The following is a 23,439-nucleotide window of genomic DNA, read 5'->3' on the forward strand; positions in this document are numbered from 1 at the left end:
TGCAGTAGATTGAAGAACCCTCAGCACCCTCCAGACCATCTCCACTTGCCTAGCTCTGGGCCAAGACTAGGCTCAGAGGTCAGAGGTCTTAGCAAGATATTGGGTTATATTCCAGCTCCTCAAATAAGAGAGATACAGAGCTCACCGTGATTTTCCCCACCCCACTATTATTCCCACAGCTGTTGTAACCCCAGATTATTACTGAGGTTCATGGCGGGTGCTAGTGAAGGACAAGGACATGCTTTGAGCCGGGGGTGAAGAATCCAGGATTCAGTGATCCAGCTCTTTTTCGGGCTCTGCCCTGCATTGTTCCATACCCACCGCGAGCATTCTTGGCTTCCTGCGAGCACACAGAATGATGCCTTAGTTTGCACTTTTGGACAACTGACTGTTCCGTCCGTAGCATCTCGTCTTTTCTCTGTGTGTTTAACCTGCTGTTCTACTTGGCTAATCTGTATGGAATTCTTCTAGTTCTGATAAACAGAAGTAGAATGCGTATTTCCCTGGCTGACTGTATCTAATAAGCCCGTTGAGTATAATGAAGTAGGGGCAGCTGATTTTTCCGATTTTGGAAAAGAATATCTAATTGGTCTTTTGAGGATGATGCTCCGGTGTCAACTAGGACTTCAATATGACCAAACAATCTTTGCATTGCCTGCCTCCTTTGGATGTCCTGCTTCAGGTGAATCCTGCTCTGATTGCAAGAGCTCTGGTGTGCACAGAGTTAAAATATTTCCAAGTCCCCCAATCTCTATCTTCTGCATCCATGACCCAGGGTGGGGCTAAGGGTCTTGACCTTGTCACTCTTCCCGAGGACAAGAGGAAAGGAATAGATGAATCCAACTGTGAATTCAGTGTCCCAGAAAAGAGAAGCAAAAATCCTTTTTAGCACACTGACCTATCCAAATCCTCTGGTAGTCATCTGCGATGCCTGCTGATAGTTGATATAGCAAAAAAGAAAATGTGGCATTGGCTTGGCTATTCTATGTCTAAGAAAAAGGTAAATGAGTTCCTTCTTTTTCTTTCCAATTTTTTAAGATGGTAATTAGGAGAACTCACACCAGGCAGGCTTGAGTGAATGCAAACAAGACCCCTATAGGCAGCACAGTGTATTAATGTAAAAATATGCCCAGACAACATAACTTGTCAGAGAGGATTATTTCTACTTAGTGAATCTGCAGGAACCTCTTTGCTCCACCATTCAGAATTTGACTAGAGAAGAGAGTGGGGAAAGAGAGAGAGAGAGAGAGGGAGAGAGGAAGAGAGAGAGTGAAAGAGAGAGAGAGAGAGAGCGCATTAGTGAACAGCTACTGTGGCATTGATGTTTGAGCGCACTTCTGAACTGGCTTTTGTGGAGACTACCAGTGTATCAGTGTAGAAAGCATGCGCTGTCCCAAATCCGCTGTTACTATGAGAAATGAGGAGCTGCTTTTAAGGTATGTTGTTGTGTCCTTTGTTTTTAATGTGTGCTTTTTCTAGTTTCTAGAGCTGCCGGAGACAATAATCATGCTCAGCATCAAGTAGCTTCCTTATCTTAGAGGGGGGGGAAAAAGAATCAAGACAGAGAGAGGGAGAGAGAGAGAGAGAGAAACAAAATCAAGACCAGGGACTGGGAGAAAGGGAGCCAGCGAGAGAAAGGAAAGGACTGCCCAGCGCGAGTTATATTTGCACCCGTTGCCTTTTGAAAGCATATCATGTATTTGTTCCCTGCTATTTGTGAGTGGCCAGTGGATAATTTTAAAGGCTCGGAATCTGGCTCTTGGTTTGTCTTTTCCTTTGCAATGTCTCAGCCTCTCATTATCATGCACTCTGCATGGAATAATCACCGAAAAAGGAGCTAAGGAGACTCCATATTAGACTTGCGTTCCAAATACCGCTCTAATCTGGACTTAGCCTACCTAAATAGTCCTTCTGTGTTACCAGGTTTGGATCACTTTATCCTGTTTGCCAAAATGTGTACCTGTTTAAAGACCTCTGTTCATGCATGGGGTCCTGGGTCCCTCTGTATTGAAAGCAAATATTTGTTTCTTGCATCTGTGTTAGGGTTCGATCACATACCAAGAATGAGCCACCACTGACCTTTCGGGAAGCAGAGAAAGAATTATGATAGAATTGGCATCCTGCTTTGAAAAATGTAGTCTTTTGTTTATTTGCTAGCAGACATTGTAGCACTGAATACATCTTTGGGTCTGACAATGGGACCGGTTGAACAATGGAGCTGTCAAACTAGCTTAATGCATGTCTGGGGCTTTTTTTTTTTTTCTTTCTCAACACCCTTTTTATCTGCTTCAATCTTGTTTGTATAGACTACAGAATGAAGGGCTTTTAGAACTGCTTGTTTGTGGTTTTGTGCTTTTAAAAAAATTTAATATCTATCATTCATAAAGCTTTTTGCATTTTGCAGCTATGTTGGTTGGATTAAGTTAGAGATTTATTGCTTACCTCTCTGTTAACTACAGAAAGAAATGTATTGAGTGAGACTGCTTGTAATACCATTATCATTCTGGCAAATACCTTGTTATCAGACATGCCTCTACAGTGTTTAATGCTGGGGGGGGCGGTTAAATTTGCCTATTTTGGTGGACTCACGGAACATAAGGATGAAATAGAAGTTAAGGGGAATATTTCTAATATTTAAGTAAATTGTTATTTCTAGCCTCTACTTCTTCTTTTGGCATCCAGGTAGATAAACAGTTTCGAAATTCAAGGACACGTGAGAACTTTTGCCCTGAGAATTTTGGTCACAAACTATTGTTCCATAGCCTATTTAAGTTATCAAGTTAAAGGTCTCCATGGAATATATTGATTTTTGATATATGGTTATGTGCTCATAAAATGCATTTTTATGCAGGGCAAACGTTTCTCATGTCTTCGAAAATCTTTCATTTTGTAGCATAAGCATTGGTTTCTAAGGTGAAAACAGAGTTCAAAAAGAAAAAAAAGAGAAAATCTGTTTCAAACTTCTCAAATATTGAAACCATTCTTATTCTCATGCTTAATGTGAAAGAAAGGGTCCTCGAATATTCGGTGGTCATTGATTTACATGAAAATCATCTTACTAAGGTTGGTTTCTTTAAAGAATTTATCTTATCTAACACTTTAGTGTTTGGTTTAATTAGTTGTTCCTGCCACAGCAATATATTAAAAAAAATACTAGTAAATTTATAAAGGAAGATTAAGGACCTAATTTTTAAACACAAAAGGGAGATCATTTGAAAGGACAAAAAAAAATTTTTTTTTTTTTAGATATTTAGTTACATATATTTCCTCTTGGATTGTATTGTGGTTCAAATTAGTGATGCTCTCAGTACATGAGGAACAAAATGCATTCCTTACAAAAACACAGTTATGGAACATTAACCATTTTTTAGAGTTTGGACAATGCATTTTATTTTTTTTTTAACTCAAGGTGAAGTGTTATGAAATATCTAATTCCAAACCATTCAAATTAATGTTTTGGGGTAAATAAATTGCATTCTCAAGTATCAATTTTCTGTTGACTGTATTCAGAGCCTGGGTGGACCCAAAATGTATCTGTAGTATAATAATATTTCAAAAGTTATCCATTGTGAATAGAGTGGATTTTAAATGCATACTTATTATGTTCTCTTATTTCCAATGGGATCTGAACTGCTCATTCCATCGGGTATGCCAATAATTGCTTTTAGGATGAGCTCATAAAAGGTAATTGACGAAGCTTTATATCTGAAGCCCACTGTTACCAGCACACCTAGATTCTGCTTTCATGGGAAATTTTTATTCCAAACAAAGGCTGCAAAGCAATTTTTTTTTTTTTTTTTTGCAGTTTGGGAGAAAAGTGGTCCTCTGTGCTCCCTAGCTGCTTGTCAGTAGCACGCTGAAATAAAGAAGTAACTTGGAAGCCTCCATGTTGAATTTTTGACTATATTGCAATTATTTACTTGTGATCCATTCACTTTAATCCCTGGGTGGTCATAATTAGGTCCAAGAACAAGGGAAATCCTTTCTTATTTTGCTTCTCCTGTGGTTTGATCCACCATCAGCTTTCTGAACTTGGGGACCCCCTACTCCAGGGTCCAGCACGAAGATATCCTTTCCTTTAGCCTGATGGGGATGGTGTGAGGTTGCCTGAAGTTGGCAAACTTGTCTGCATCTAATTCCGCAGCAGTATAGAAGAAATGTAATCTGCACCCTGCCATTAGCCTCCATGTGCGATGATGCCCCTCCATAGTGACCTAAACAAATGTCAAAGTAAATTTTAATTCGAAGCCGAGACTTGCAGAAAAGGAACAGCAAAAGATTCAAATGGGGAAAATGGCTTCTTTTAATAGAGTAACGATTGCATCCAGAGTCCCTTCGCACCCGAGCCTTGGAAAGACTCACATAGATGTGTTCAGCAGACCACAGACTGAGATCTATAAGCTCAGTGTATTAGTACTCTTTTATTTGTCAAAAATGAAACCTCACATTTTTTTCTTTCTTAAAATAGGAGTGTGTGCAGTTGCAAAATACCCCTTTGGGGCTGAAAAACAAAGGAGAGCATTTGATTAATATTCAGATCTAGAACTTTATGGCAAGTGCAGATTGTGCTTGAATTCCTAGGAAGTCATTCAAAGGGTGACTCAATACCAATTATTGTCATGGGGGGGTGGTGGTTAATTAGGTGAAAAGGTGGCTGATGGAAAGTTCATTGCCGCTCAGCCCTGGAAACACCCTGGATAGGTAACATGCAGAGGGAGGAGGGTGATGTGGGTGGGAATGGTGGTTCTGAATTTAAGGGGCCAGAATTTATAGATGCAAAGCATACCCTTCATTTCCCGTATGGAGATTTCTGTAGAGTCATTAACAGAACGTGCTTCGTTCATCGGCATCTCCCCAGCTCCATAGCATTCATCTGCACGCTCTTCCAGAAGGAGTAAGAGCAAGGACAGGAGGGTCCATTCAGTTGCAGCAATGCCTCGGTTCACCTCTCTCAGCCTTCACTGAATTTCTTTCTACACTCCGGTCATTCCTGGAGGGGTGGTTGAGAGGGACGGGTGCCCCCCTTCCCAAGCCTATTGCCTCCCTGATGGTTCTTGGCGTTGGGAGCTTTTCTGAACTCACAGTGACTTCCCTTGTGTAGGAAAGACAAGGCAGTGGTTTGGAGAGAACTGAAATTTGTGGCATTTTACTTAACTGACACTGGGAAGACGGTGTCAGAGGAAGGAGAGCATATGTGAGGCTTTAATGTTGTCGCCCATTAGGGACTGAAATGAAGTGTCCTGGAGCTGAAGCACCTTTCCAATCACATGGTCGCAGTCTACAGAGATGGGAGTGACACAGAAGCTAGATGTACATGGGGGGAGGGGGGAGGAGAGAGAGAGAGAGTGCACACACACGTGCACCTCCACTCAACTCAGAAATGTGCTGGGAAACCCTGATTTGGGATGAGATACCCTTTCCCTCCCCAGCACAGCCTTTTGCTTCATGCAGTGTCATTAGGGATTATCATGCACAGGTATGCTCATCAGCTCTGTAGCTTTTTTTCTGACCGTGACTGATCTCAGCACATTTTCTCCTATGTCAAGACCATCACGGTTAACAGGAAATGGCGTCCGTGGGGAGATGACACCAGCCCAGAGTGACATGTATTACCAGGGCGGCTCAAAGCTGCCACCTCAGCCCATTCCAAGTTGACCCGCCCATGATTGGCTGCTTGGGAACCTGATGAATCACTGGAGTTTATAAAGCAGAGCTTGCCAGCATGCCCTCAGAGAAAAAAAGGAAAACTAGAATTTTCCCCGTGAAAGTATTCAGCTCAACAAACTTTGTTGTCTTGGTCAAGGAGAGCTTGAGGTTTATAGTCATAACGATGACACGTACATCTACGACATGGTGGCTTTTTTCATCCCTGTCTTGAGAAAGGCTGTGACTGCAATTGGTTAAAAAAAAAAAAAAAGTCCATGTTGAACTTCTGGATGGCACTGCTGGCTGGTGTGGGAACTAACTAGAATGGGCACAGTTGTACCTTCTGTAGACATGGCTCCGATGCTGCTCACCCTCTTGTAAAGCTGATCTCGGTATCACCAGGGCTGCAGGCCCCACTATATCCTGATCTTTATCATTTCTTGCTTCCTGTATAGCTTGGTCGGGAACCCCTGCTCTCTTTCGGGCTCTGTGAAGTGGATGGCTTACCCATTCATTCAGAGATGACTCAGGAAGCATCTCTGAAAATGGGAACTCTCGGGGTTGGCGGTAAGAGGCCTAAGTTCCTGGTGGCAGCAAATAGGACTTGTTTGGACCCTCTCTTTGGAAACTGACCTGATGAAAAGGGATGGAGACCTCACCCCAATCCCCAGGCTGCTCAGTGGCTTCTCTCTGTAAACCGCAGCCTTCTTCTTCCCTCTGGGTCAGGCTGGTGGCCTTAGAAGTGGAAGTGTCCGTGAAACTTTAACGCTACAAGAACAATAGGATTAGAACTGGCTTTCTCTTTTCCTTTCCACCTGCCAGTTCCAGGTTTAAACAGAGATTTGGGTGGGGGGCACTGGGGGTGTATGGGGAGAGTGGATTATGATTGGAAGTAAGGAATAAAACCAAAATTTATGAACAGTCTATGCCTGGCACTACATTAGGCGGGTTTTTAAAATTTTGTATAATTTAATCCTCACTGGCATCCAAGAGTTGGAGGTAGTTATGTTATCACCATTTTAAAGGTGGATAACTGAGACAGAGAAAAGTTAAGTAATAGGCCTGGGGACACACAGCTCATATGGTGGGAGGGATTCAAACTCAGGACTCGGCCAGATGCCTTCCCTGCCTACCTGAAAGCATAACTAATGAATACCTGACACTTTAAAAGCCATCTCTTCCTCGGTGCTGCATTTCCACCACGGTCTTTGATTTGTAGACACCTCAGAATTTTGCCACTAAGGAAGCTGTACAGTAAGAAAAGAAAAATAATGAATATGAAAGGAAAAATCACAGTGGCATTTGCTTCTGACTTGTAACACCTCCGCCTCCATCCTCACTCATCCGCCTTCCAGTTCATGAGGTCTTTGAGCTAAAGCATCCTGTGCCTCACTTTTCTCAGGCTTTAAGCTGCACAATGGGAATAGGAGTGGGCAGACAAAAGAGGGAATTTTAAAGCACTATGACGTTGAAAGGTAACTTTCTGTAAGAGGGGCCAAAAGATGTCCTATTGCAACCGTAACCAATCAAGGCACAAATATATCTTGTGCAGGATACGAGACATAGTCTCAGCAGTCCAGAAACTCGCAACAGTCAGGAAATGGAGAGAGAACAGCAGGTAGAAAGGTATCAGGGGTGTGATGCAGGATGGGGAGTTGAACGGGGTGCAGAGGATGGGGAACCTAAAGCAGGGTGAGTGAGGAGGAGAAAGTGGGTGTCCTAAGGACACCCTGGAGTGATCTCTGTTATTAAAATGAAGCACAACAAAATCCCTAGCTGCTTCTCCTTTCTACCCCAGACCCAAAGTCTTTCACACCTCTCTCGCTATATTCCTGGGAAACAGGGCAAACGTACCTATTAGCCTCCAGAGAGTATTGAGACTGAGCTACGGGTTGACATCAAGGCTCACACTCAGCAGTGGAGATAACATAGAACACATCCACTTAGCTTGGGAAGATAGCTACGCCACGTTTCCGCGAAGATCTTGGGTAGTTCTTTTAAAGAGGAAGAAAAAAAACACTATTATTTATTTTTTATTTTTTTGGCCCTCATGGACTTCAGGGGAATTAGAATCAAAAGCAAATTTAAATAAAAAGCCATTTGGGATTTTCAAAAACCTCTACCAGGAGCTAAAAATGGCTTAGAGATTTGAACCATATTATAGGGGAAAAAATAAATTTCCTGTACTCAAAACCTTAATGTATCTTCAACCTACATGTCGTTTTAATAGCTGTGTTATGTAATGGCTGTAGTAATAATTAGGTTAACACATCGCACTTCCTTACTTGAGGATCACGGTAGATTTTGATCTTTCAGCCATTTGTCCCTACGAGGAAATGATGGCCACACGTGTGACAAAGGTCTGGCTGACCAAGCGGTAAAGTAAATGTCCCGTGGCCGGTGTCAGTCCGTCTTTGACGGAATCAGATGCAGAATCAAACAGGTTTGGTTCTTAGATCATCTGGTCTTTTCCACTCAGCTTGAAGGTAGCATTTGCCTGGAAGAGTCTGGCCTGTGTGCGCGCTGTCAGGTGGGCCCTGACCTGGGGACCCCAGCCCTCTGCGGGCGATCCTCCAGCATCGCGGGTAGAGTGGGTTCGTGTGCTTGGTTTTACGGAACTCCCAGATTTTGCTCTCTGAATCTTCACTCCAAGATTTTAGAAAAAAACAAACACACTGAGATTGCCTCCCCAGTTGAGGTTCTGATAGTTGCCCAGATCTGTCCCCGACAGCCCCACCCCAAGGCTTGAAGCTCCCGGCCCCCCGTTTCCTTCTCCACACCCCCCCACCTGTTGCCCCCCCCCGACCTCATGTCCACCCCACGCTGTACCCACCCAGCTGTTGCTGCTCAGCTGGTGAATTTCATCAAGCAGAAGTGTCTCCTTTTTTTAATCCAACCACACGTGACAGTAAGATGAGAACTTGTGGCCAATCCGGGAAAACCTTTTGTGGGCCTGGGGGAGGGGGGGGTGCCGGAGGGCAGACTGCCAGGGAATTAACCGCCTCCTTCTGATCAGTATGAATTCTTTTCCTGCCGCCAGGCTGGCACCAGATAAGGGTACCTGGTGTCGCCTGACCCATCTCGGGATCATCAAGAGGCCAATGGAACATTCCTTCAGAGGTCTTCACAGGGTGCCTTGGGGTGCAAATCACCACACCAGCCCTTTTGGCTCTGTTTTCCGTTTTTGCCACTTTCCCCGGGTTCATCTCCTGCGACCTTCCTTCATGGGACACAGACTTGCATCCTCCCCCCTCCCGCCCTCTGGTAACGTCTGGAAAGGAATCCCATGGCTCACTCCACAGACAGCTGTTCCTAGTTCAGAAACCAGCTCTGGTCAAGGCGAGGCAAACTTGATTTCTCTTGCACATAAGCAACCAACCACAACTCTCTTCACTTTGGTAGTCACCTGCCTCCTCAGACACGCAGCTGTAGAGGGAAGCTTCTGGCATTGTCTGGCTGCCATCTGAGAAAGCTAAAGAGGGGGAAGCGAAGAAGGTGGCAGCGGTACCATGGAGAAAGGCAAGGGCAAGGGCAAGTTAGAGAGGGAAGTGATGAGCTGGTTGGGCTCTGGGTCTGACCGACCCGCAGTGTTAGCATTTCATCCCCTGGGAATGGAAGCTTCTGGAAACTCTAGAGGGGCATCTCATTTCGGAGCACGAAGGTATGTACACAAAGAACCATCTTCATTGGTGAGGGCCTCTTCAGAAGGAAGATAAATTCACCATTATGTCTTTTAGCTCTATTAAAAACAGATTCAGAAAAACACAAGATTGCAAAAAGCCAGTAGCAGCTGTTCTCAAGGGAGAGTGACTACTTAAAATTCCCGTAAAAATGTAAAATAAGACTTTAATAACTACTTCATCTTTATTGGCATTTAATTTTACTTAAGTCATTTTAGGAATGTGACAAAGTCACCGTTCCAGAAGCTTTCAATTGAAAATAGGGGCGGGGTGGGGTGGGGTGGGGCTGGTGGCAGAGGGCGTTGGTGGATGATAAAGTGATCATTTTAAATTTCTGATTAGCGACATAAGTATTTTTTAAGGGATACCTTTATGGAATGAAGAAAAGATATAATTTAAATGTATCATTTAAGGATCTGTCTGGCTTTTTTCAAGCACATACAGAACACCATTGTTTATTTTTGCAAGTTGCTAATGAAACTAGAGGAAGCCAAGAGCAAACACATGGCCACAAAGTCAGATACTCTCTCAGGTACTTAAAATTCATGTGGATTTCAAATTTATTGGCTAGAAATGATGGGAAATCCCCTTATAGGGCCTGTATTTCTTGCTCCAAATGGCTCTGAACACATTATTTTTTTTTTAAAAAGCCGGAACAGCTATGTTAATAAAATTTGAATTTGAAAATGTGATAGGGGAAAGATGTTTTGGATTCCAGTTCGTAATGGTGAGCCAGAAGTGAGGTGTGTGTGTGGGGGGGGGGGGGGGGTAAGGTGGGGAACGACCCTTTTGTGAAGGAGGCTTTTTGAGTAGATGGAACAGTAGTGATACATCTGCAATAACATAGCTGATAGTCTGCTTTTAAGCAGATTGCCATGTGTGACGTGTATAGAAACAATTAAAAAATGGAAATTTGTCATTAAATATACAAGGTCTGCACGGAAGAAAAATTGTTTGCTTATGAACACAAATCACCATGTATCAGGCACTCAGTCTCTAAGTTATGGTATAAACTTGGTGCAAACATGTTGAAAGCTGTATAACCAAGGGACTATATTCTGGCTCATTGATGGAATGGGGTGGCAGGGATAGAGTCCTCAGTGTTCCCTCAGTGTGTACTCTGTGCACAAATGCATTTTATTAGCACGCCGTTTCTATTGAGAGGTTTGTGGGCTTTTTTTAATGCCAGTGATAATTCAGCGCTCAAACAATGACCATTGCAGAAAACTCCGTTTGAGATGAGGCATGAGGGGGGAAGCGGCTTGCTGAAACAGCACAGTGCACCCGATCGCCTTGGAAGGCCTCATATAAAATGAGGTCATTCAGAAACTTTCCCTTGAAGTGCTTCCAATTCTTGAATTGCCTTTTGTTTGGGAAATGAATAGCAAGTTGATTAAAAAAAAAAAAATAGACAATTAGGGAAGGTAGGGGGATGGGCCTAGGGAAGAGCTTAAGGTTTTTCCACAATGAAGCTAAAACTATGAGGAACCTTCATTGTCCACAAGAGGCCCGTCCCCAGTTATGTCAGCACGCAGTGGTGTCACCAACCAGGTCATGTCCACGAGAGGGGCCCGCTGATGGCCTCATCCCTTTTCAGTGCTGTTGATAAGATCCTTGGCTAGAAAATAGCTCCATTGAACCCAAGTGTTCAACAGCGGCCCAGTGGAGCTGTCTGCCAAATAACACCAACTGCCAAAACATGATACCTGATGGCTCATTACTGCATGAAAATTAAAAAAGGGGCCCCATTGAGTTGTTTTTAGATTTTGTTTTTTCCTTCTGCCAAAGCAGTGAAAACGAGAGATTTACGCTTTTCATCAGGTGGTATTTGGTTGGGTGTTTTTGTTTTGTTTTCGTTTTTAGACTAGAGAGCTTTTGAAATTTGTATTTTTTAAAAGGGCTATTGTGCGTGTGCTATGATCATGGAAACAACACCCTATGGGGTGTGTGTATGTGTGTATTTTGTTTCTCTTTGGCACCTACATCAATACCTGTACAATCATCGTGTTATTTATGTATTTGGCAGCCAAACTATTTAAACACGGCTTCACTCCATAAGCGTTCCTTGGATTCACATTGTCCCGATATCCCATGTAAGAGCAAGTTTTCTTCTTGCATTTGACTCTGGTTTTGCTTCTAACTTTACATGCCAAAAGCAAACGTGCTTTGAAAACTCGGGTACACGGTAGTTGCTGAAGAAGGCAATAACCTATGCACTTGTAATTCTTTCTCTATGACCTACTTACATACTACTTCACCCTCCTTATAGTATGATTAAAAGCTGCTTTGAATCCACTATTGCCTCAAGGGATTTGAGGCTAGAATTTAACAAACTGCTGAGAAGGCTTAAGTCAGTAAGAGGGCTTCCCTACAGCTTCTCCCAACTAATTCACATGCAATTAAGGAGAAAATAAATATTTCAGAAGTGTACATGTTAATGAAGCTTTTTTTCTAACTTATAGAATGTAGATATGTAGCTTTATTCCACAGCTGATCTGAAAATATTTCTCTTTTTTGATTAATGCGGCTGTGTTCTGCTTCTGTTCTGGAGGCCAGCTCTGTTCATTCTTAAAATAAATTTGTTACACAGTCAGCTCATTACGTACATTTGGGATTTATATAAATGATATATGAAAAACCAAGAACTGACAAGGTTGGTCTCATTTATCCAGTTAATTACTTTATTAAGATTATTGAAAGACCAACAAAATTCTTATAATTTCAAAGGCAGCCTGTAGTAGCAGGGATGGGGAATAAATGGGACTCAGTCCTATCAGGAAAAGTTTTGGGTATTTTGGAGCTAAGAATTCATTTTCCTGCCTCTGTTTTTCGATTCCTTATGAACCTAGACCTCGTTCCTCAGAAAGGCAGTATTTTCAAAGGAAGGGTGGTCCTAGCCCTACCTTTGTCTTGGAATTGGAACTGTGTTGGTCAAAGCCAGATATATTGTGCAGCTGAAGAAGAAGGTACTCAAGTCCATTCGGTATGTATAGGCTTAACTGCATACTCCAGGCCTGTTACTTTATACTGCTCAGTCCATCAAACCTGGTTTTAAAATTGAAATGTGGGCTTAAAATTGGTATGTAAATACTTCTTCTCCTTCATAATCTCAAAGAGATGGTCAGTTTTCCTATCACACAAGAAGTTGGGGAGAAAAGATCCTTTCTCCAGATTATGGTGTCTGATACATCTCACACCTGATGTATTTTAACCACACGTGACCGACTTGCTTAACCCTCCGGGCTACTGTGATTACATCACCAGGTGTGATGTCATTGCAAAATAAAAGTGATTACCCAAAGGCGCCGGCTGTGAACTTCTGGCGTGCAATTTATGATTGCTGCTCCAGCGCCAGAGATACAAAGAAGTTTCCCGTACTTGTGACATGGTTGGTGAAAAGTCCGGTTGCATCCTTATGCCCAAAGGACAAAACAATGACAGACCGCCACCATGTACTTTACCCTTCCAGAAGGTTGCAAATCACTTGGGAAAATTAAACTCCCTGCTTCTTTCTCTTCACGTGTGAGCTCTTGGCCCCTCGTCTGCATCCCTGTTAGTAAATAGCCACAAATCCAAATCTCGAGTGGGTGTTTAAGCTTCATGGCCACCACATTAGAGATCTCCCAGCCTTCCTTCTAGCAGAGTCGCCGCTGGTTCTCGGTCATTTCCTTCAATACTGGAAAATGACAGATCTGATTTCTTTTTCTTTCTTTCTTTTTTTTTTTTTTTTTTTAAGAAAACGTGATTCCCGTGACTCCCATATTCAGAGCCTTCTCCGAACTTCTCCGTTTGCATAGAGGATACAAGGGAAATGCAATCGCGTGCAGACGCGAGTCCTCTTTGTCCTGAAAGCCTTGAGCTAAGTCCCCAAGTGTCACCTGGGCCGTTTATCGGGTCTTTCCCTGGGCTAACCCACGGATGCTGTTATCAGTTATCATTGTTCCTGCCGGTGGCAAGCACATCGCACAGGCGGGAGGCCCGGGCCCAGCAAGCCCTCGGGAGGGGCCCGCTTCTGGCCGGCCGGCCCGGCAGCTGCTGGGGTTCGGCCGCCGGGTGACCCGGGCTCGGGCGCTACGGTGGCACCGGATCCGCTAGGGCGGCGGTTCGGGCCTCGCGCCGGGCGCCGTGCGAACGGGGAACTGAGCGCAACCGGCCCGAGGCTGGGGACCCCAGGAAAGTCGGGCTAGTTTTGCAGCTGGTGAGCCCAGCCGGCCGCCCTCCCCCTCCCCCCCGTCCCCTCCCCTCCGCTCCCCTCCCCCTCCCCCTCCCCCCCCTCCGGGGGCCGCGCGGGCCCGCAGGGGTTAAGCGGCGGCGCGGCGGGCGCGGAGCTCCGCCTCCGCCTCCGCTCGCCGCACCTGGCGCTCCGCAGCCCCGGCGCCGGCCGCGGGGCTCCGGCGGGGATTGGCGGAGGGCGGGAGCGAGAGAATGTGACAAGTGCCGCTCGGGCGGCCGCCGGGAGGCCGCGCGCACCTGCCCCTGCCCGTCTCGCCGCCGCGGCCGCTCGGACGCGCGCCCCCCGCCCCGCCCCGCCCCGCCGCCCCCGGCGCGGAGCCTCCGCGCGCCGAGACCATGACTTCTGCCTTCAAGCTGGATTTCCTCCCGGACATGATGGTCGAGGGCCGCCTGCTAGTTCCCGACAGAATGTGAGTGGGGGCCCGGGCACGCGTGGCCGGGCGGCTGCCGCCGGGGCGCCTCCCCGGAGCCCCGAGGACGGCGGGAGCGGGCGGCGGGCCCCGGGCGGGCGCCTCCCTGGGGTCCTGGGCCGCGGCGGGGCGCGGGGCGCGGGGGCCGGGGCCGGGCGGGGCGGGGGCCGGCAGGCTGGGCGTGGGCTCCAGGCGGACACGCGCGAGCGGGGGGACCAGGTCAGGACCGGCGAGCGGGGCGCGGGGTGCGGGGGTGCAGGGGGTGCGGGTGCCGGCGGGCGGGGTGCAAGGTGCAGGGGGTACGGGTGCCGGCGGGCGGGGTGCAAGGTGCAGGGGGTGCGGGAACCGGCGGGCGGGGTGCAAGGTGCAGAGGGTGCAGGGGGTGCGGGTGCTGGCGAGCGGGGCGCAAGGTGAAGGGGGTGCGGGTGCCAGGGAGCGGGGGGACCGGGTGAGGACCCGTGAGCGGGGCGCGGGGGTGCAGCGGGTGCGGGGACTGGTGAGGGGGGCGCAGGGTGCAGAGGGCGCAGGTGCGGGTGCCAGGGAGGGGGGACCAGGTGAGGACCCGCGAGCGGGGCGCGGGGGTGCAAGGGGCGCGGGGACCGGCGAGCGGGGCGCAGGGGTGCAGGAGGTGTGGGGACCGGCGAGCGGGGCGCAGGGGTGCAGGGGGGGGGTGCGAGGACCGGCGAGCGGGGCGCCGGGGTGCAAGGGGCGCGGGGACCGGCGGGGACCGGCGAGCGGGGCGCGGCGTCCCGGGGCGGGGTGCGCGCGTGCACGCTCGTGTCATTTGAAATGCGGGTCTGACGGAGCCCTGGTGGCCCATTTAAAGATCCCTTCTTACCGAATCCCCCGCTCCTCCGACTTGCATTTGCAAAGATCCCTTTCCGGTGGTGGAAGAGTGCAGGGAGAGAAGGGGTGGGGGGTGGGGGGGAAGGTGGGGGGGGGGCGGGAGGAGGAGGATGGATAATTATAAAGCATTAAAATAGCCCCCGGTGTACTCTGTTGCAGAAATTAGAGGTAATTTTTACGTAATCATGGTGGTTGGTCTGAGATGCGGTCTCTAATTTAATAATTAATGTGATTCTGGTTGTTTTACGTGTCGCCAAACTAGGGTGGAAAGTTTATCGGGAGAAGTAGAGAGCTGGGATCTTGAGAAAGGGAAAGTCTATCTGATTTTTCTCTGGCTCGTTAGTGTCGACAGGGAAGTTTCTCCCCTCAGCTCAGGCGCTGTGGAGTCCGTGGCACCCACTTGTATTCAGTCGTGTTGTGAAAAAGAAACCTAGAAGGCTTGCCAGGGCGAGTCTGAAAGGTCTGTGTCCATTTTAGACTTGGAATGCAGAAAATTCTCTCTTACCAGGCACGAAAACTGCCAGTGAATCTGGGCTGCAGTTAATCTAGTGGAAAAAGGAAAAAAAAAAAAAGACTGTTATCCTTGGTAAGAGTTCCTATAAAATGTTTCCTGATTCCACCCGCTATGGGACTTCACATCCATATTCTTTCCGGCACCTTACCCTACACTTTGCAATTTGTAGGCCATTCAGAGCTTTATGATCCATCTCTCTGGCAACTTTCCCCTACGGTGCTGGATTCATTTTCTAGCATGTTAAATGTTACGAGTTTGAGAGATTTTTGAGAAACTCTCAGTGGCCAACTATTTGAGTCCCTAGGTTTTCAAATAATAATAATAATAATAATAATAATAATAATAATAATAAAAAGGTGGGAGGGGGGAGGGAGAGGATAGAATCAGTTAAGTGCAGTTGTCCTTCCAGTCGATATGAAGAATGTTAACTTGCCTGTACACACGATCGGGTTCGTTGTCCCAACTAAGATAATCAGATAACGTAACTTAAAATATTGAATTTCCTTTTGGCAGTTTCTCCGGGAAATTAATCTTGATTAGTAACGTTCCCATGATACTTGTTTTACAAGATCTCTGTCCTGTCCCCCTTGAAATAAGTATCTGTATAGATACATAATGCTCGTTTGCACCTTTGCTCTGGAAAGTTTTGTGCTTTCTGCTCTCTAGAGGAGTGTTGGGAGAGAGAATTGGCTTGATCGTGATAGTGAATTTATGGTCACCTTGCTACTTAGGTGACCATGATATGGCTAATGAATGCTCTGTGAATTTAATGTGTTAATGGTCTCCGAAAGATGCTGTCTCTTGTCAGTCAAATTATGAATTATGAAAGTTTAATGTGTCCTTTTCCTTTGGTGGCTGAATGTGGCTTTTTCAAACTGTTTGCTCTGAATAGAGCCTTTGTATCTCTGCCCCGACGTCTTCTGTACAAACCCTAATATGTAACTTCTACCCTACTTCTCTTCCCAGATGCTAGTTCTTTCCAAATGATATCCTTTGGAATCAAACTCCCATTGTTTTTCAGTGCTTGTCAACTATTGCTTGATTGAACTTTAAAAAACAAAACAAACAAAAAAAACCGAAAAATAGAGGATTTGTAAATAATCTGTTTCCAGATAGCTATTCCGTCTTCTTAGCCCTGAAAGTACTGTAGCATGCTTTCCAAAATAGTTTGCAATTAACTCACATTGCAGACTATCTTTGGGGAGCAGAGGTGTGTGGGAGGGCATATGACAAGCTGCAAATGCTTGAAACCCACCTAGCAGTGTATCTTATTGCCATATGCATGCAGTTGGGAAGATAGCTGTGCAGATTTATTGTTTTGGGGACTGGTTGTCACATATGGTATATTTCCATTTGGACTAAATTGCAGTCGCCTAGATGTTGGCCTATTCCTAAAAGGAACTTAAATAAAGCAAAGGGGCTTTTCTGGTGTTGATTTTTCTAAAGCAGTAGGACATAGTTTCAATGGCGTTTTCCCACAAGAATATATTACATAAGTTTGCAAGATGTAATATGTTTGAGTCCTCAAGGCAGATGAACAAATAGCTTTTGAGATGAATTATTATGCTTGATGGCCCCACGAGCCATCCTGTGTTTAAAGAGCCCAGATCATATAAGGCTTTGCAATGGGTCTGAATTGTTAGGACATATGCTTCAAAGTCTTGGCGTTTTAAGCGTTCAGTGTTGAAACTATAAATGGAAATAGACCTTTTAAATAACCTTAACTACTAATGTTTTGTTGTCCTTGTGTTGCTATAGAATATCGCTTGCTACAAAGCATAATGAAAACAGAAATAGGAACTGATTTCAGAAATTTTAAACTGGGACAGTCTGGGGTGGGGGTGGGGATGTGGGTTTCCTTTGTTTAACCTTTTTTTTTTTTAATTTTTTTTTATTTATTTATTTACGATAGTCATACAGAGAGAGAGAGAGAGGTAGAGACACAGGCAGAGGGAGAAGCAAGCTCCATGCACCGGGAGCCCGACGTGGGATTCGATCCCGGGTCTCCAGGATCGCGCCCTGGGCCAAAGGCAGGCGCCAAACCGCTGCGCCACCCAGGGATCCCCTTTGTTTAACCTTTTTAATGATCACATATGTATTTAGGGGTTTTAGCTGCTTTAGAATTTTTAAAAATCTAAGAAATGATGTCTTGGAAATGAGAAATCTCAGGTGGAAAAATATCTACAGATGCAGCTTTAAAATTATTCAGATTTGTGATGTTAGAGTAAGACACCCAGAAGCTAGCAATAAATTAACATGAAATCTTTTTCTTTTTTTTTTTTTTTCACCTTCAGTAAGTTAACCTTGTTGGAAACAAGAAAAGTTGTCCTGAATATAAATTTATCAACTTGGCGAATTCATCATCTTTGTTCATTAGGTCCTCCCAAGTGAGGAAAACTGGAAAAATGTCTGTCAGTGTCCAGTTAAACTGAAAGGTGGTTCTAGGGACTTTCACTGTTCAAGTTGAAAGGGGCTTTAGAGACCATCTGGTCGAACTTCCTCATTTTATAGATTGAGAAGCTATTGTAGGGGCAATGTGACCCCTCCAGGAGGCAGTGCAATTACTAGCTTTCTCCCCTTCCCTCCTTAAATGGACAAAAACATGAGTCGTTCATTGAACGCCTACTGTGTGCCAGGGCACTTGACTTACCTGTCTCTGACCTTGACGATAGATGTGCAGGTGGCATATTATACCCATTTTACAGCTCATGGTTAAAGAGGTTCTGTGCTCCCCCATGCCGCATAGGCAGTCAACAGCAAAGCTCTGGTTGGCTTGTGTGTGTGTTATATAAATGCCAGTTCACATGTTGGGGAGACAGGAGAGAACTGTGAATTAAATATTCGACGTAGAGTTTTATCAGGAAACCCAAATTGTGCCACACGAGAGTGGTTGAGCATTATAGGAAATACACATCACTTGTTCAGAATTGCCTTTCTAATTTGCTTCAAGCCCATACTCTTATTCCATATGTTAATTAAAGAGAATGTATTTTGATGAAAAAGATTTTCTGGCTTACAAGGTACCAGCAAAATGAAGGTCCAAAGCATGAGGGTCCCTTTTGCTTTTCTTTCCCCCCAGATGGCATTTGAACTATATTTGGAAAATGCCAGTAATAAAACAGAGTGATAACTGAGACTTGTCACCTGATTCTTTGATGACCGCATGAGGGATTAAAGAGAGACACTCGAAGAGTTAGGATATGGGTTTTTAAGGAAAAATTTTAAACATGTGCTTTCAGGTAGGATTTCTCAGTAAGCAACACGTATTTTAGCATTAGCTGCTTCCCGAAACCAAAAACTCATCCCATGTTGGCGTTTTGAAACACTGATGTTATCTTTGATCTGGGTTAGAGGTGTGTTGTGAATTGTCGGGTGTTGCTGTTTAATTGGGATTTCCTGGATTGAGATTACTCGAGGATTCTGTTGATCAGATGCTGTGAAACGGGGGCAATAGGAACCTTGCAAGACAAGATAAAAAAGGAGATAAGATTTTCAGATACAAAGCTGGTAATTAAGATTTCATGGGATCATTTAGAATGTTTTCTACCTCCGAGCAGTCTCCCCCTCCCAAACTGCGACAGCTGTAACAACAGTATATGTGGTCTTTGATAAAAGACTGAAAACTACTTCCCCTGCCTCTCTCTTTTTTTTTCCACAGAAATTTACAAATTTTTCATTTCTCCTTACCCCTTCCTTGTGGTTTCGTTGCTTACAGATTAAATGCTGAGCTTCCAATTAATGACAGGTATGACTTTGGCATGCAAAATCATCGGATAAACTTGAGTGTCCTCCAACCAGCACATGACGTGATCTAGCTACTGTGCCAGAATTTGGGGTAACACTTGTTTGTTAAGGCTTACATGGAGACTTCTGCATGGTCACTGATGTCATCGTAACACATTTTAAAAACGCACCCCGCAACTGCTAAACCATGCTGTCAGCATCCTTTTATCTGATTGGCATTCCACTGGAAAATCTGGTATTTTCAACATGTTTCAGGGAGCCACACATATAAGGCACCGATGTTGTGGCACTTCCTGTGCTGAACTTCGTCCAAACTCTAAGTCTTTATTTCCAATTTAGACTGTTCATTCTGGAGGATTGTGGTTCGGTGGTTTTTCTTTTTCTTTCTTTCTTTTTTTTTTTTTTCCAGGGGAGGCTCACAGTTTTGCTTTTGGTTTGCAGATTAGGACACCACCAAGAGTCAGCTATTTGTCCGTGCAATATGTGTGCCACAGCACCGCAGAAGGGAGGGTCTGGAAAGTACTAATGGTTTCCAGTTCATTAGCACCAATAAGTTCCCCTGCCCCCGTGTCTGTTTCCCCCACCAGGGAGGGACCTCTAATACAACCGGGCCGGCGTCACTGGTGTGCCACTTGTGTAGCAGTGCAGAAAATGCATTTTTATTTTTTCTTAAGAGAGCTCTTGCTAAAGCTAAGAGAAATGGAGCTGCACATTCCTGGAAAAACCTTTGCGGGAAACAAAAACTAATTAGCGCCACAAATGTGATGCTCTCAGGTAATTGTAAAATAATTATTCCCCTTTAGCATCATCACTGTTTAATTGTGTCATCCAATAGTCTCATGCTCTGAATCTAGATCTGAAGGGATGGAAACCACCACCACCCCCTCCTCCTCCTCCTCCTCCTGGGGATTTCTTTTTCATTTTACTGTGAGTGTTAGACTCCTCCTAAAAAGGACTCTTAAAGAAAGGGGCAACAGGGAGATTTTGAACCGGTTCGCCCTTCCCATTTGTCCTAAATCACGACAGAAAGTGATTACTCCAACTGGTTTTATAGAAATACAATTCCAGTTATGTGGTGGAAATGCGTGGTGAGCATATTTGAGATTTACACGTTCACAGAGCTACACTCGGAGTTTTATGAACGGCCTGTTTTATGAACTGCAGATTGTATATTATGTTCAGATACGGAGAGTGATACTTTAAAATCAGCTGATCCTTTAAAATGGAATGCTAATAAATATGTAATCCTACGGCTCTCAAAATGACAGATGAGTACAAATTCCGTTTTTGGTTAAATTTTAATTACTCCATTTGAATGAATGCCTCAGAGCCAACTTGCCAGCAAATTATTAGACCCATTTTTTTTCCTCCTGAAGATTTATGTAAATTAAGTTTAGGCTGTATTTAGACTAAAATATCATTTGGGTTTGTTATTCCGAACTTCTCTACCAGACTCCGATGGCCTTTTACTTAAGGTCAGATTTTAAATAAATCTATTCTGAGGAGGTCTCTGTTTAAATGATCTGTGCTCCCGTTTGGTCAGCAGAATGGTTAAGAGTCAGTCCTACAGAGAGATGACCGGGTCACGAGATTCCTTTAATAGTAACATTGCCTTAAAAACTGGGTTTTGGGGATGTTTTGATTCTATGCCTCTGTCATAACCACAGACATCAGTACCCACCAGCCCATCAGCTGTTTTGTCTGACATTTATAGGCTCCAGTAGGGCCTGAAGATCCCCTAGTTGCACAGATGATGGTGGTGACTCACTCCTTAGAAGGCAATTAACTTCAGCTGATTGATCTGACATTTTGACATAACTTTTGGACAGTATAACAGTTTTTTTTTTTTGAGTTCATGGGAGAGTGACTAGTTCTTCAGCTTTCATACTAGGATCTCAAGTTCTGTGATTTGATGCTGAAATGCTTAACTTGCATGCTTTTTTGTAAAGAAAGTTCATAGTTTGACTCAAGCTCATTAAATTGCGAGGTGGTATTTTATATCCTTTATCATAAAGTCTGTCTTCTGCTTCTCCTGGTCTCCCCCTGTCGCAGGAAACTTGAACCACATTTATCTGCCAAAAATAAAAACAGCTGGTCCTTTGATGAGTTAAAAGAGCCAAACCAGGGATGCCTGGGTGGCTCAGCGGTTGAGCATCTGCCTTTGGCTCAGGTCATGATCCTGGGGTCCTGGGATCGAGTCCCACATCGGGCTCTCTGCAGGGAGCCTGCTTCCCCCTCTGCCTGTGTCTCTGCCTCTTTCTCTGTCTCTGCTTATCCCTTTGCCTCTGTCTTTCTCTCTCTGTCTCTCTCATGAATAAATAAATAACATCTTTGAAAAAAAGCCAAACAGTGCTCTTCATGTGGCTGTGTGTGTGTACACATATGTATACATATATTTGCATGTATATATGTATGGAAATATATATACAGAAGCTATTTTATTGGGCATAATTCTTCCTTAAAATACCTTCCCCTTAGTGATCTTTGGCTATAGAAGCTATGAAATTGCTACAACATGGCCTGTGTTTACAGATTACTATCTTCATAACTGATCATTTTAGGGTTTAGAAAGGTTTAGCATCTTGACCAAAAGTGTATTCAGATCAGTGATCCCACTAGAAATAGGTCTCAGGATGATGCTCTCTTTGGCCCAGAGCCTCTGAGTAGCTTCTGTCAAAGGTGAGGACAAAAGTCCCCTCTGATAGAGTTGTCACACCTTATAGGGGAAATAGCTGAGAGTTGAGGGCCTTTTCTAGACTTGCCGCAAAGTCCTCAGACCCGGAGCAGGGGCTTCTGTTGCTACCATCAGGATCTTTTAGGTTTGGAGCAGGAGGAAAGACTCTTTGCAGAGCCACCTGGACAGTTGACCCTAAATGGATATTTTCTTGGGTAGCTGGAGCTGCTGTGGCTGGACCACACTCCTCACTTTGTGCCTCTTGACCGCTGCCACCCTCTTCTGGATGCATATCATGATCCCATGGCTTCCCCGTCCCTGTTGCAAAGAGCCCCTGAAATTCTGATTGTGGCCAATGAGAGTTCAGCAGACTAACAGAGCATCTGGAAAAGGCTAACATTACAGGAGATGTCGGGACGTGTGTGTGTGTGGAGTGGGGGTAGAGAGAAGTGGTGGAAACCATCCTACAGGTGCATCAACACTCCCCACCCACCCGGCGATTTTCCTCGTGCATCTCCGGGGTAAGACGTTGGGTGTCGCGCAGGTGAAGCAAACAAAGGTTGAAACATGACATTTCATTTGCTCCGTGAGAAACCTTCGGGGAATAATAAAGACCCAGACGTCGTGGAGGAGCATGAGGGAGGCGGGCTCTGGGAGAGGAACTAATGCATATTTAGGGAGCCAGGCTGCTCCATGGACTCTGCGCTTCTGATTCCGTGCACGGGCTTGCTCTCCGTCCTGCAGGCGCAGCGGCTTCTGGAATTTGCTTTCCGCCTTGCTCGGGCTTTCCTGATGCTATCTTTCCTCCTCTTGTTTTACCCTTCTCTAAGCCCGTCTCCTCCAGCCCTGCTCGCCGAGGGGCGTGCACCTGCACCTGTGCCCTCGGAGCCGGGAGGGCAGCGTGGAAACCCCTCGGCCACCGCCGCGCGGCCAGTTCCACGGAGCAGCTGCGTGTTTCTCTGCACAAAACTGTATTTTGCCTTCCTGCATTAGGGAAGGGGTGTTGAGTTTTCTGCTTGAGCAGAGGGGGAGCATATTTCAGAATGATTAACTTTATGGAGGCCATTGTCTCGGGCGGCTATATTTGGCTCCACTGCAGCTGTGTTTGCTTTCTCAAAATTGTCACCAGGAGTCCTCCAATTGCAATCAGTCCCTTCGGTCCACGCCGGTGACATCCTTCCTCGTGACTCCCGTCGTCCACGCAGCCCATCTCTCCTTGGTGTCAGGATTGAAAGGCGACCCAGCAGTCCCCGAAAAGCCTGGGCGCTGGTTGACACGCCTGGCGCCTCCATCCCAACGCAGTCCCTTAATACCGAGTCATGTCCGTCTTGCGTGATGCTGTTACCTGTTGGGATTCTTCTTCCTTTTCATCAAAAGCCATATTTTCTGGTCTCTCTGTCTCCTCTTTCTCTTTTTCTTCTTCCTTTTACCCTGAGATGTCAGAGGGTCGCATCCAACAGGTGCTTCATGCCTGCCTTTACCTGTACTCACTAGAGCACACCTGCTGGCGTTGGTTCACTTCTGGTCCTGAGAGGTGCTTTACAAAACCCTGTGTTGGCGTGGACACTGAGGCCAAGCGCTCCCCTCTTTTCAGTAAACACCGGCCACAGAATTCCCTTTTCTCCAAGGAATTGCTTCAGAAATGTTTTAATTCCACTAGCCGTTGGGGGGGGGGGTTATAGTTTTAGTTAG

General features: G+C 45.5%; 1 protein-coding gene across 8 annotated transcripts in view; it reads left to right on the plus strand.

Moving 5' to 3' along the window:
* The window catches only part of CELF2 (CUGBP Elav-like family member 2), an 812,543-nt gene that overhangs the window by 493,774 nt on the left and 295,330 nt on the right, over positions 1-23,439 (plus strand). For 3 of the 8 annotated variants that reach the window (XM_055331572.1, XM_055331571.1, XM_055331573.1), the window contains exon 1: positions 13,855-13,969. The exons of 3 other annotated variants lie outside the window; for them this stretch is intronic. In XM_055331572.1, the coding sequence (XP_055187547.1) occupies positions 13,896-13,969 (74 nt within the window). In that variant the 5' untranslated portion in view covers positions 13,855-13,895. Of the gene's footprint in view, positions 1-1,331; positions 1,437-9,219; positions 9,308-13,854; positions 13,970-23,439 lie in introns of those variants that run through there. 2 more of the 8 variants (XM_055331574.1, XM_055331576.1) reach the window with 2 other exon arrangements.

The sequence above is a fragment of the Nyctereutes procyonoides genome, unplaced genomic scaffold (assembly GCF_905146905.1).
Source record: "Nyctereutes procyonoides isolate TBG_1078 unplaced genomic scaffold, NYPRO_anot_genome, whole genome shotgun sequence".
Taxonomy (NCBI): domain Eukaryota; kingdom Metazoa; phylum Chordata; class Mammalia; order Carnivora; family Canidae; genus Nyctereutes; species Nyctereutes procyonoides.